The sequence below is a fragment of the Argopecten irradians genome, chromosome 14 (assembly GCF_041381155.1).
Source record: "Argopecten irradians isolate NY chromosome 14, Ai_NY, whole genome shotgun sequence".
NCBI classification, from domain to species: Eukaryota; Metazoa; Mollusca; class Bivalvia; order Pectinida; family Pectinidae; genus Argopecten; species Argopecten irradians.
The window spans coordinates 38,058,979-38,074,735 of NC_091147.1; the positions used below are offsets into that span (position 1 = coordinate 38,058,979).

General features: G+C 34.5%; 1 protein-coding gene across 1 annotated transcript in view; it reads right to left on the reverse strand.

Moving 5' to 3' along the window:
• Positions 1 to 11,864: 11,864 nt before the first annotated feature.
• Positions 11,865 to 15,757, reverse strand: part of LOC138307467 (uncharacterized) — a 56,153-nt gene continuing 52,260 nt past the window's right edge. The window contains exon 9 of the mRNA XM_069248235.1: positions 11,865 to 15,632. Coding sequence (XP_069104336.1) covers positions 15,222 to 15,632 — 411 coding nt within the window. The 3' untranslated portion in view covers positions 11,865 to 15,221. The remainder of the gene's footprint in view (positions 15,633 to 15,757) is intronic.

Sequence of the window (15,757 nt, forward strand, 5' to 3'; positions counted from 1 at the left end):
TTCTGCAATGTCAATGGAGTTATTACTTTAGTGCAGTGGGGGCATTAGTCGTCCATTCTAGCGACAGTTCTAGTTATTATCATTATTGTTGCTACATGTATTTCCAAACGGGTATATTGTCAAAATATTTTTTATTCTTAAAGGCTCTGACGTATATCTACTAATGTTTTCCATAATACGCAGTTATAAGATTGCAAAGTATTCATGTGCATTAGTGCATCACAAACATATGTAAAAAAATTCTTCACACGTTACATATGGTTGGCCCAGCTACTGGATAGAAGTATGTTTAAAAACTATTTAAAGGGACAATTCACTATATATGGCATAAATGTATTGTTCTACATTTCTTATGAAACATATAACATAAAATATGGACAAATTCCACGTCATTGATTTGTATTTTAATTGATACCGTTGTAATTACAAATCGTTATTCGATACGATTAAGCAGGTACAATATGTACGCTGTACCCATACTCGAGCCAAAGTCACCCACGTTTAACAGATGAACTACATAGCCACTGAGGAGGTGATAAATGATTTTTTAGACACGACAATTCACCTAATAAGGTAAACACACTACTGTCAGAGCGATTTGAGCAGTTCTAGACAAAAGTTGCATTACTTTACGAGCAAGGGACAGGGTTCGGCATACAAGATGTTCAACCACAATGTGTAATGGCGGACAGCGAGCGAGTTTGAACGTTTCACACGCATTTCACCATCATGGGCTTTTCTGGCATATCACAGTAAAACCGACTGATCTAATTTCTATCAGAACTGGGTTTTTCCTATATATGTACAAATTTAATGTTCTCTTAGACTGAATTGTCCCTTTAACCCATTTAACTAGATTTTCCCATAAAGCTAAAGTTAATAAAATGAAATTTTACATCCTTCCCATAAATGTGAAAAGATGCATCAGATGATATGTGATCTATCATCTCCCTGTACATATAAATCATCTAATAATTAGCTTTAAGTTGTAATGGGACTTTAAAATCGACAGAGTGTGAGTATTATGTGAGTACACTGTTCCAGCAAAAGCATTTCACAGTCTGTAGAACATATTTTATAAACATGTAGGTCATCTACGTTTAGATATGTGTTTTCTAATATAAAAACTATCTGTCTGATATTTTTTGTTTTACCGCGGTTCTGCCTTTGTTATGTCGTCATCAAGGTGTTTTAGGTAAAAAAGAACGACATCTTATATGTCCAAAAACAATGTTTTACATCTGAAGGTTGCCAAGGTTGGGGCCTTGGGGTCAGCCTTCAAAAATACAAACAAATGTCCCCATACAGGGGGGTTCTCACTCACCACACTACTTACAGGCAGACCCATTCCATTTATCCCATAATATATTCATTTATTTTCGATTCATTCATTCTTCTGTTAAACTTTGTTCATACACTCATACCGACAGGACAGAGTTATTATCAGCCTGATGTTAAAAAATACAAAATGTATGTTCTATATATCTGTGTACAGATAATTTGATAAATACATTTTTAATATACATTACAATGAAGACATACATTAACAAAAATTGCTTTTGGTGTTCAGAAGATGCTCATGACAGTATCACCCCTTCCTGCTATTACAGGCCACACAAATCCTGACATAATATATATATATATATATATATATATAAATTTTTTCTTGCTTCCAATCTAGTATAAGCTATATATTGTAAATCTATTTTCAACGCAGAAATCTTAGCAAAGTCTTCTAATATATGAACACTTTTATATAAAGAATTACTCGACCCAAGTATTATTGTCCCGACATATTACCACAAGCCCTCCACCTCTGGGATGCGGGTTCGAATCCCATGTGGGGCAGTTGCCAGGTACTGACCGCTGGTCGGTGGTTTTTCTCCGGGTACTCCGGCTTTCCTCCACCATCAAACCTGGCACGTCCTTACATGACCCTGGCTGTTAATAGGACGTAAAAAAATAAACAAACAAAGTACCGACAGCAGGTACTATTCTAACGCCCTACCTGCAAGGCGTTAGTTTCAAATATTTTTCGTCTGAAAAAGTCGCATTATGTATACCAACACATGCATGGTTGACCATCTGTTAAACACCGCATGTAAATCTGATGAAAATGTCACATTAAATACGTAACCACAGCATATAGACAGCACACTTGCTTAGCTTAGTACATGTGACCTTACATATCCATCCATTCGTCTGGGGGTCTCCAGAGAACCAAAAAAATATACAATTAGAATATAATGTTTATTTTGCTGATTGTGTTGCAGTATGAGGCGCTAAATCAAAATATGAAAATAAAACCGCCACGAACGTTCTTAAAAACTAATAAATCAGGGTTTAACTGTAAAGACAAAAGATTGTTTTCTAATGTTGAACGATATATATGTAATATATTATAAATATCTTACACTACAATGTTTGTTTTGGTGCGAGACTTACTTATTTACCTGTTCTCTTGAAGCGAGACGCTTTATGAATGAAAAGGAAAAGATTCATTCACCGAATGAAAGTGTAATCCTTTTTAATACCGCGGGAATTGTAAAGTCGCCTTTACAAAAAGAACCAGTAATTTTATTCAATGTGTTATATCACAGAAAAAGATATGGAAATACTCAAAACTCAAAAATTGATAATTACTCATCAAAGAATTACTTAACATACCTTTGCCTTGAGCCAAGAAAAAGACGAAACCGCCGCCACGACCTAGTCCGCTAAACCTGCCTATATTATTAGGTTGTTTTTTTTTTTTTTCATTTTTTTTTTCATTTTTCCCCTAATATATAGTCAGCTCGCGGTACCTCTGAAAAATGTGAAATGGTAGGACATATTTGGCCTACGCTACGTCAGCGGCATATTTCCAATATATCGTCCATGCAATGCCGGGAAAACGTACACATACCTATATATTGGGATCTTATGTAATCAACTGCCATGTTAATCAATTTCGCTTCCGGTTTTATTCAAAAAAAGAAAAACCACGTGTAGTTGAAAGATAAACAAAATGCTAGCCATGTATATGCTACATGTACATTGTATACGCAACGTGAATATCGCGAAGGTGATGCTGTACCAGCAATAGTCGTGTTTAATTTGAATATATAACAACATGTCGTGTATATCGACCACAATTTCACTATAAAAACACTAACTGGCTATCATTTTGTTCATCTTTCAACTACACGTGGCTTTTTCTAAAAAGAAAACCGGAAGCGAAGTTGATTGCTTCCGTTTGCTCTTCTGAATGTGTATACGGCGGCCATTACAAATGTGTGAAATAGAATGGTCTCGGAAGTACGGTGGCTGGAAGCGGACATGAAATAAATAAAATTATTGCGTGGGAACGAAATATTATTGCGTGGGCACGAAAAACTATTGCGTGGGAACGAAAAATTATTGCGTGGGAACGAAATGTTATTGCGTGGGAACGAAATATTATTGCGTGGGAACGAAATATTATTGCGTTCGAACGAAATATTATTGCGTGGGAACGAAATACTATTTCATTCGAACGAAATACTATTGCGTGGGAACGAAATATTATTGTGTGCGAACGAAATGTTATTGCGTGGGAACGAAATATTATTGCGTGGAAACGAAATACTATTGCATTCGAACGAAATATTATTGCGTTCGAACGAAATATTATTGCGTGGGAACGAAATACTATTGCATTCGAACGAAATATTATTGCGTCCGAACGAAATAATTATTTCGTGGGAACGAAATAATTATTGCGTTTGAACGAAATATCAACGGTTCACCTTTGGCTATTTCAAATGTCGCAGCCTGCAATTTCATATCAATATTCTTTGTAATTGGTCATTTTAAGTTGTTTTGTGTTAACCTTCTTAATAAAGTATATATTATATGGTACATTTTCCTTTGAAACCATGAAATAATCTTTATTGCATATATCATTTGGATTTGTATTCTATTTCAGTATGTGCCTTCAATCAATCAATCTTTTATCAACCAAAAGCCCTTAGACTTATAGGTACAAAACATGTATACATAGTTTTCATTAAAACTGTAGAAAATGTCATGTAAATTCATTGTTTTACTTTTTAAAATAGTTGACTAAGTATTGATACAAAACAACGTTCATAACACAATTGCACGCATTCAAATGGAAATATTGAAGCATAATGTATTAAAGTCATATACACAGTAATATAAAAGCACATATAATGCTTTTATTTACGGCAGCGTGTTAGGACCAATATATAGTTTTATTTATCATGTCCATACAAATTATTATCTTGTACGTTTAACTTAGTATATTTTTAGTATCTATTGTTACAGTATCGTGTACATTTGTACGTACGTATGCACAAACACTTATCTTGTACGCCTGTACGTACATCGTTGTATAATATACGTACAACCTAGTATCTTGTACCTACAAATTATTATCTTGTACGTACAACTTCATATCTTACAAATTATTACAGTATCTTGTACGTACAAATTATGATATTGTATATTTGCACGCACAACGTAGTATCTTGTACGTACAAGTTTATATACTAAGTTGTTCATATGTACAAGATACTATGCTGTACGTACAAGATAGATACAGTTATAGACATGTATAGTGTCCCCTGTACGCCATCATAGGTACGTGTATTTCATTAGATATATAAAGTATAATACAATAAACAAGACTTTATATCGTTAAAAATAAGGAAAACATCTTTTTTTTAGATAAGGTGCCGTTTCATAAGTTGTAGGCCATATCTTAATCATATTACTACGGTGGCATGATTACTGTCATATCATCCATGTATGATAATGAGTTCAATAATTATTTCGTTTGAACGCAATAGTATTTCGTTCCCACGCAATAATATTTCGTTCCCACGTAATAATATTTCGTTCTAACACAATAACATTTCGTTCGCACGCAATAGTATTTCGTTCCCACGCAATAATATTTCGTTCCCACGCAATAATATTTCGTTCGAACGCAATAGTATTTCGTTCCCACGCAATAATATTTCGTTCGAACGCAATAGTTTTATTTATTTCATGTCCGCTCCCAGCCACCGTACGGAAGTATTTCATTGTGCAGAGTTGTTTAATTTCATAAATGGGATGTAACATGGGGGCAGAGGAGTACATAAGATCCCAATATATAGGTACACGTATGTGTACGGGAGAAGGAAAGGATAAGAAATTCAACAATAAAAAGAACCAATAGACTTTTTCACCTGTGAAAAGTCCTAATTATGGATTACTAAAGTGATATGATACACTGTAATTTCTGTAAAAATCAAGATGATGGAAATAGGGGTATATGAATACAATTACGTCAAGCATGGTATCATTGGGGATTATATTAAGCCTATAAGCCTATGGTATTAGACTATAAGATAAGTGTTAATACCGTATTTAGTAGGTATTGCATTATCAATTACATCACCTGTGCGATGTCTTCTTTAATTGTTCGTCTGTAACGCGATGTATTCTCTGAGTACAACACAAATGCGGTACAATCAATGAATGCTTTGTGCTGTTTGTTTACGTTGAATGCAAAGAAAAATCTTAACCCTAATAGAAAATGTTATACACTTTGAATGTTTTGTCAATTTATATAATTTGATAAAGTATATTTAAAAATCGCTTCCATCAATTTTAAATTTTTTCAGGTGCAATGATAATGTCATTAAATCAATGTAAAACATTTTAATGACTACATTTGAAAAAGGTGTTATCAAAATCATTCAATGTATATTGTCTGTATACTAAATTAGCGGGAAAATATTGTGAATAATAATTGGGATTTTCTTCAGCTACACTGTAACGTGTTACAAAATAGATATGTCTAGTGCAATAGACTCATGTCGCCTGAGGCTGTATTGCATGGCCACTCATATGCAATAAAGCCTCGTGACGTCACAACATCAACGAAATTACTATTTTCACGTTACAAGTTTAACATTTTTTCAGAAACCAAGCTGGGCTCGCTATATTAGATGCAATCAATGGTACTTGCGATGAAATTTTCACGCAGTTTTCATGTATGGCGAATTGACTTGCAATCATGGTTTTCTTCGAACGACAAAAACGGTGGGATATCATACCTGTAAAATTACAATAAAACGTCAAGATATGAGAGGAACATACTTTTTCATATACGGATATAAAGACTAGGGATCACAAATACATTCCGCAAGGCTCGAGTAGAATATCCCTATCCTTCATATATTCATATGAAAGGGCCCTATAATATGTTTGAAACAAAAAGAACATCTAAAACAACCTTTCTGGTACTTTGGAGTGATAATGGGAATGAATTATATAACATAATAAATGGATGGGTGATATAAAATGTCGATATCTAACATAATAGGAAGCTGATCGATCTTTGTTTAAAGTTATATGTGCCGTATTTTTTATACTCAGGAATCAAGATGAATTTTTAACAGGTTATTCGTCACTAAAAATTACATAAATTTGAAAATTACAGTATTTTCAAAGTATAGGTTTTAATTTAACAAATTTTATGTACAAATAAGAGCTGAAAATGATTTTTGGGAGTACTGCCAAAAATAATTTATTTATCATGTACTATTGTCGACATTTCCCCAAACCACAACACAGAACTGGAATGCTTATGTAATAAATGTAGTCGACATAGAAAAGCAATTTTTTTTCAACTTGGATTGGTAGAACATCTCTTCGATATAATTTTTCTTATATGATTTCTCCCAGTCCACAACGCCTGTGGCAAGCTCGAAAAGAAAACATCGGACAACCAAGGACGGATATGGTGGTGATGATACGAATTCGAGAGGTTGCACATCTCACATACCAAAACGGACAGAAAATGATCAGGAACTGGTCAATGAGTAAAAGAATGATGATGAATTCAAGGATAGTGATTATAAACGTCCATTTAATTAATGCATACATACAGTCCGTCTATAACGGTGTAACAGCAATGCGCCTGGTCCAGATACACTGCAAACAGTTATCATGTTGATTATCAGATACTTCATCTGTTTTGGTAGATTTCTAATTTCTACATTTGATCCATGTTATCAAGAATACGACACATATTACAGAAATAAATTTGCATGTGAGTAAAGCATGTAACCGAAATGGTGTCATCATATTTGACAATTGAAAGAACTCACATGAAATAAATCACTCCTTCGTCCACATTTAAAAATTATATATAATTGAAGCTCTTCCACTGCCTCACGTAATGTCATTCAAATCATGATCTCTAAATCCTTATTGGTGCCATTGACAACTTTGTTTGTTTGTTTGTTTGATTTATTAACGTCCTATTAACAGCTATGGTCATGTAAGGACGGCCTCCCATGTATGCGGTGTGTTGCGTGTATGTTGTGCGAGGTGAGTGTACTGGGAGACTGCGGTATGTTCGTGTTGTGTCTTTTTGTATAGTGGAACTGTTGCCCTTTTTATAGTGCTATATCACTGAAGCATGCCGCCGAAGACACCAAGCAACACACCCCACCCGGTCACATTATACTGACAACGGGCGAACCAGTCGTCCCATTGACAACACTGGCCTTCATCTTCTTGTAATAAAATAACAGCACTCGTGTGATAAAGGATACTTCAACGTACTATAGAACGCACTGTACCAAAATGGACTGATAAGTGTGAGATGATACGGATTATAAAGCTCTTTCATATGTGGATATGAAGGAAAGGGATATTCTACCCGAGGGTCACAAAATGTAGTAAAACTCGAGGCTTGCCGAGGGTTTTGCAACATTTTGTGATCCCGAGGGTAGAATATCCCTATCCTTCATATCCACTTATGAAAGAGTATTTTTCTTTCATACCTCGAAGTTTTATTGCAATTTTATAACTCTAATATCCCGCCATTTTTGAAATAAATTCGAAAAAATCCACGACTGAAAGTCAATTTTCATACATGAAAAATTACGTGATATTTCAACAAAATTTCCATTGTTTGCATCTTTTATAGTAAAACCAGTTAACTTTGTGAAAAAAATGTTAAAATTTTACCGAGGAAATAGAAATCTAACGCTTTTACGCCATCAAACCTGATCATCTATATTCCATATATTAAACACTTATGACATACATGTGTGCCTGCAAATTATTTGCGTTTTAGTTCACATTAAAATTATGTTCAAGGTCAGGAAGGTCACATATGCTTTAAAAAAAATAAAGTGTTGTAGAACACCTTTACATCAAAGATCGATTACCGCATAGATATATGCGTCTATAACAATACCAATGTCCAAACTGGTTTTAAATGTATGACCGTTATCACTCTTGAAGGTCGTGGTGAAAAATAAAGCTGAATGATATGTTTTATATCATTTTACATCAACGCAATTCCTTTGAAACATCAGCTTAGGTATTTATCATGTATGGTATACATGTATATGCTTACAACCAAATGACCTTGATAGTACATGAATTCAAGATCACCAAGGTCAAGTAAATCGATTTATGTGTGCAGTCATTTTGCCCCAAGAGCACAACATAGTTCAAGTTATATGTGTCGTAAGTTTCATATTCACGAAACAAGAAGAGCTTTTAATATGTTATTCACCACTAACAGTTACCAATATTTTTTTAGAATGCATAGGGTTTTATTTAACAAAGTCAATTGATCAATTAAACTGGTACAAGTTGTGCCAAATAATCATGATATTTGCGTCTTCAGTGCCGTAGAATAAATACACACGGTCCGATCATGAAGTTAAATTGTGGTCTGCTATTTCATTTTACATTTCTACAGTGGTATCAGTAATTATAAAGTAACTTTTTCACATATGTTCTCATCTAAACATACATAAAGCATAAAGACAAGAACTAATATGGTGCATAAATGCTGTGTTGTAACGGTTGCTTATAAAGCTTCATGGTATTTACGGGATCTCAGGGAATTTACAATTTGGTGTTTAATGGTCATTTTTCGCATATACATGTATATACTATAGATCGATGTTTATAATAGTTTTGAGTTTCAAGGTCATACCATACAAAATGGTAGAGATATTGGCTAATGATATTGGCAGTTTCATCATCAAAGTTAATTACTGTCGCGACCGGTCGCCATGATCATCTCGAGTTGCGTCTTTTTGACAATGATTTAACTTACTTACTTGTTACTGAAGTCAAAGGTATATAATGCATTTACGAGACAAAAATTTTGAATAAAGATTTCCTTTCACGTTTTCATAATATTATCATACACATCGTTATTTGAATGCTGTCAGATCTGGCCGCCACTGAGACGCGCAGTCTTACGTGTTAATAACCACATATAAAATATACAGAACTTGTCTATACAAAAGTGGCGGCTTCATTTCACATAAATCGCTCAAAATTTTGATATTTCATTAATATATATAGCATATCTTAATATCCCATCTTAGGTAGTGATCCGTTCAATACACATGTATGTTTCACAAAAGGTTATATAATTTGTCTTCCATCTATGTTGTATGTGTTGTATGATGTAAATACAGGTATGTTTCTCTACACAGCGTATTTTGTAAAGAGACTAATAATAACTATAGTTTGAAAATCCAGAGACACGGCAGGTATCTAGTGATTCATTCAGTTGATTTTATCGAATCAGTTCCATTAAAATGTAATTCGAACACACTTTTTTTAATTAGAATCCTTTAAGTGACAACATCAACTAAACCACAAGTATTAGCACTGTATAGATCCAGTAGGTAGCTAAATCGACAGAACGTTTAATTTGTCGGTCTTTGTCTACAGTTTATGCGTCGTAGTCCAGATCAGTAAAGATTTTTAGCATAGTCCCTCCAACTTCGACTACTTGGGATTTTACTGTACTTTTACAGCAAGCAAAACGAAAGATTTGGCATTTTATTTATGTTTTTTTGTGTGCATATTGATTTCATTGTTAACCGTTCTTACTTTCAACTTTTTAATCGCTGTTTATTCGTCAATGTGTGCAAATTGTGATCATCATATCGTGCGTGTCCATCCATATGTCCGTCTGCCATTTTCCCTGTACTAACACTAAATTCGTGCTGCCTTGCTATGATACAAGGGCGGTAACTTTTATTTGTACGATATGCTCGTGACTTGGAATTCGAACCGTCTCAATTAGGTCTAACAGAGTTATCTCCCTTACAACTTTATTAGCCAAGGATATATCTCCCCCTTACACGCTGAGTCGGTTGTGTATTTGGCGTCTTTGGCAGCATAATTCTGTGATTCAACCTTCCGAAAACTTATATTTATTTGTTGTTGTTGTTTTTTTTTGCTACGTTTTTTCATTTGCAGTGTAGCTCCATTTGAATAGTTCCATTTAACATGGCCAATGATATTATAAAACAATTCATATCCATTATTCATATCCATGTGGTTCTTCGGCGTTTCCATGACAAAATATTGGAACATTTAAAGAAAAAACAGGCAAGTTGAAAAAGTAATATTTTACTGTTATTGTAATGATTATAATTATATAATTTGATAATGATGTACTTTCATTCGCGTTTGATTTACTTTCGCGAATTTAGCGATCCAAGTAAATTCGCCAAATTTTATCTCCGCAAATAACCATCTACATCAGTGTCGTGTGACGGTTATGCACAGTGAAGATTTTTTATGCATTCTGAAAGTTACAACAGGGTAAAAAAGAGATTGAAATTTAGTTTGTTGAAGTTGTGAAGGCTTCAAGGACTGTGCATGGGTTATGCTTTACATAGAGTTTCCTTTGTTCTGTTATTGCTCAAACTTTCCAAAAACAAGTCATATCGCCAAACAAAAGGTAAGGAAATCTAGAAACTATTTGTCGAAAAGGTAAGGGAATGCCACATTGGCAATTACAATGAAGTCTGCTTCTCATTGACGCAGGCTATGCATATATTTCAACACTTCTTTCCATTATGATTCGAAGTTCTCCGCTGTCGTGATGAAGGTTCTGGAAAATAGGCCCTATTTCTCGAAGCAAAAGTGCAGACTTAAGGGAAAACCTTTTTTCTCTTATGTAAATCATTTAAAATATTTTTATTGAAGTCGGTTTGTTTTGAGAAATCAAGGCCAGGCATTCAATTTATCAATAAACATATATATCAAAATAACATCTTAGAGAAGTTCCAAATCACTTCATTGTAGTACGAATGTAGCAAGCATAAGTCGAGTTACATTACAGTTTCAATAAGTTTCTAAGATGCCTGGTGGCCCCGTATTATATTCAAAGTGTTTTGTATAATGTTGTGTCTCATCACTAGAACAATAGTCTATACACAATGTGAGGTGAAATTTACTTATTGTCGCCAGTTGTCGGTCATGTGACATCAGTCCCTTGTTTGGTTAGTTTTACGTCCTACCAACATTTAGGGCAAGTTGAGGACGTGTCAGGTTTAGATGGTTAAAGAAAGTCGGAGTATCCGGCGGAAAACTACCCACCAGCGGTCAGTACCTGCCAACTGCCCCACGTGGGGTTAGAACTAGCAACCCATAGGTGGAGGGTTAGTTATACTATGTTTGGACATCTTAATTATCATTAACCAATTAAATTACATAAAACAGTATAATGTACAAGTAGTGTGTTATATAGAGTGGTAAGCCAACGGTTTTCTCAAAGTACCTCTGGCTTTTCATAGTCTACACATGGCCCCAAAAATGTGAAATTTCATTAAAACTTGTCTAGTAGTTTAGGAGGAGTTGTCAGGATAAGATTGCGGACGACAGACAGACAAACAAACAGGTTGATTCGAGTATCGCTAGGTTACAGCTAGACTAACAGAAACTAAAACTCGTAGTTTGAATCAAAGTATAAACAAACAGACAGGACGATTTCTGTATTCCCCAACTGTGTTATGGGGGTTACTTAAACTAACAGAAACAAGAACTCGTAGTTTTTGAAACAAAGTTATTTTATTTTACTTGTTATACGGTGACATACATAAAGCTATGCTCTTAGTTTACAGAAATGATATCTAGATACCAATAAATTAATAAAAGGTTTACAAATGTTCCTTGACATTGAATACTTCTTATTTATCATTAAGACATAGTTCTACATGTAATTCAATGAAACAAATGAAAATGTTTTGTTAATGTTCTATGAATATTGATGAAACAAAATAGAGTCAATTTGTTATGCTTCTGTATATTGACAATGTTTTCATGTTTTCTACTATTAGATGTAAGTGGATGCTGCGTTGGCAGTAAGTTCTTCTACCCCCTAAATTTATGCAATAGACTATTCCGTGCAATTGTATGGGTCACTCCATAACGTCTACAGGGGGTAGCCGACATTACAGGTCCTATCAAAGGCAACATTCTTCATAAAAATTCTTAAAAGATATATTTATATATATATGTCCTGAATAATTATCTAAGTTTCAGGAATTAAAAATTATATTAAAAATCTACATGAAAAATGTGTCAAATTTTACAGCAACACGTTATACATATATATAAGGCAAACGAGTATAATATGATACACAAGTTGTATGGAAACACGTTAGCATCACAACACTGTGTACATTTCACTGTTAGACTCTGTCACGTTGAACTATTTTAAGAATAACACAGCCGACTCTTTATCTACAAGTACACTTCGAATCTCTCTTTACGAAAGCATGGGGTGACGATCGGTGGGTATTTTCCATCATGCAATCAACTTAAGTGGGTATTTTTATCATCTATTTAGTCTTTTTATGAGGGATAACCGCTTTTTAGGCATTGATTGTTCCTTCATCAGTTTACGTGATAGAATTCCATCATTTTCTCATAAATGTATGACGTTTCTCTCACAAAGAAATGACGTACTCATTTACTGCTCGCAACATAAGTAAGTCTGCACTTCAAAAATGCTTGAAAATTTTTAAACCTTAAACTCTGATGTAGCTTCATTCGCCTACAACTACAATTTCTAAAGTATCTCCTCATTTCAGTTCACATATATTTTATTGACAAGTTTAATTGAGTATTTTGCATCAGGCATAAGTCTATATGCGCCATACTCCTCCAGTTGCGCCGTTGATGCACCACCATAATTATGCTAATATCACGTTATACTTTGGACATTCTAATATATATTTACCTTGGTTTGAATGTCAAGACAAGGTTTATATATTGTGCTAAGAACTTTATCCATCATTGCTTCAATCATATTTGCAGTGTAATTTCTAACACAAAAAATGGCATTCAACTCAGTTGACACAAAAATCTGTGTTTTGTTATCTAAAATTGTTCTTTCCTTGGCGGAAATGTGCATGATACATCTAAGTCATATTTTACCTATCTCGTCCTAAGTAAATAATACATGGATGACAAGGCTTCAATACATTGAAACGATGCTCATTTTATACAACCGACAAATGTAAAATTGTAGCCCCACACAAGCAGGACATACCTTAAAACGTACGACACATATTCAACAACAGACATGATAAAATCTGTTATCGAGCTGAAGTGCGGTCACCATAAGCGTACATGGTACATATATATATATATATGTATGGTCAACACATAATCAACATGTAAATAAAATGTTACAATTTCTCCTTATGTGGGAAGAGAGTTCTAATTCATTCTGTTCTTTCATCTTTATACAGTACGGCTCACTTATTTTGACAGTATTCCACTTTCCGTTGCGACAGGAATATTTCTCCACGGAGCCCCAAAGAATCCCGACATAGTGTGTTTCCTATGAAGCTACATACGCGATAGAATACTGGTAATTGAAATAAGCTAAACTGTACCTGTAGAGATGTATTCTGTAATTTAGAGGGCGTATGTCGACGATCTTAAGTCAATCTTAAGTTTTATCTTGCATTACATGACACATCCCATAATAGTCTACGTCGTAGCAAATATAGACAATTGCCTAAGAAAATCTGTGGCAGTTTATATATATTGCACCTGGAAGGGAAAACCCTTTGACTAGTTGGTTAAATATTGTACACAAACAACAGTTGACGAGAAAAAAACCTACATATCTGACTTTGTGATCACTTTGGGTGGAGGCAATCAACAAAGATTCATGGCTTAGGGAACGCGAGCGATGCGGGGCACTATTACACAAATGAGCAATGATGGATCAAAAACTGTAAGATGAATATAATACACTTAGGCAGTACAAAAATCACCATAGAAACATAAGAAATAGATAATATATTTGTATAAATCACAATCACGAAAGGTGGGTGACAAAAAATCGTCATGGTGGTGTGATTTCTCATACAAAATTAAAAATAAGATTTTCACCTTAAAAATAAATTTTGAGAAAGGCAAATGCGTTGGCTTGACTAAACAGACAAAACATATACAAACATTTTCCATTTAATGGACATGTATGAGCATTTTACATTAAATATCCAGCGTGTATATATGCTTGTTTTTGTTTGTAAAACAGTTAATATGCAGCACACGCATGATCTTGTTCCTTCTACCGAGAATGTGCTCGTGTATGAGTTATCTCTCTTGAGTCTAAAGTCGTACCTCCGTTTTCGAGAAGCAAGCGCTTTTACTAATTCTTACTTCACATCTTCTCGAGACACAAGAGCCAGCGTTAAACAGTAATTAACTTCACAATTTATGTCAGCTTAATTATCATAAACACCCTATCTTGAATATCATTCACACGGCAAAGCTGATTAGTTTCAAACAAAATCGATATTTCTTCATATTTAAATGACATATTAATGGCTGTTATGACCCCCTTCCCCAAATAAACGAGTAACGTTTTCTCCACTATTCAGAAAATGGAATGTACTGACTTAGATACAAACCCCCTTGTCCAAACTCACAAATCTGTTACGTTACGGCTGAATTGTGGTGCGGAAAGAAATCTTTGACCATACAAAGCATTGATGATAGTTCAAGGACTTCTCTACATGTCTGCTGCCAGAGGGATGACATAGTTTTGACAGAGTATGAACATTATTTGGATCTCGTCGTAAAGCTTTTACATCAACTTCTAACAAAGACTGGCGTAGGAATATATGTATTGATATATATGTATTTTACACTTTATCCTTACACTGCCTCCATCGAAAACATGCGAAAATACATTCACAATGTTCTTTTTATACAAAGCAAGAAAACAACTTGAAAGGGAAGATGTCAGTTTTTGCCGAATATCACTGCCCGGGCTTACTCACTATCTAGCAGCTTGGTCCATTAGCATATTTAAAAGTGTTCTTATTAGCACTTTCACCCCAGAAAATAAACCTATCTGTATCATTAATCAAGTCTCTTCCACTTTATTCAGCTGGCGTTGATTCCTCTGTTTTCTCCTCGCTCTTTTCCTCTGTCTTTCCCTCGGGCTTTGTTTCCTCTTCTGGCTTCTCCTCAGGTTTTTCCTCCTCCTTTTCAACATCTTCAATTTTTTCTGGTTTCTCCTCCTCCTTCCCATCGCTTTCCTTTTTAAGATCATCTTCCTCTGTCTTTTCCTCCTTCACGTCTCCATTTTCCTTGGGTTTTTCCTCTCCCTCCTTTTCTTCTGTCTTTTCTCCGCCTTCCTCTTTAGTTTCCTCGGCTGCCTCATCGCCGCCCGCGTTTGGTCCTTTGTATTTTTTCGCCTTCTTGACAAGACCATTCTCAATAAGACTATAAGCCATATCAATGACGATTTCCTTCGGCTCCTTTGGAGTTATTGCTAATACCTCCTTCATCTGTGAATTCAAAGTAAAAAGAGTTTGTTACATTGCCCTGTTATTAAAGTTACTGAATCTTCATATCATTCGTCATAATATATTACGTCGTTTATGAGTAATTGTTAAACTTATTTTTAAATAAA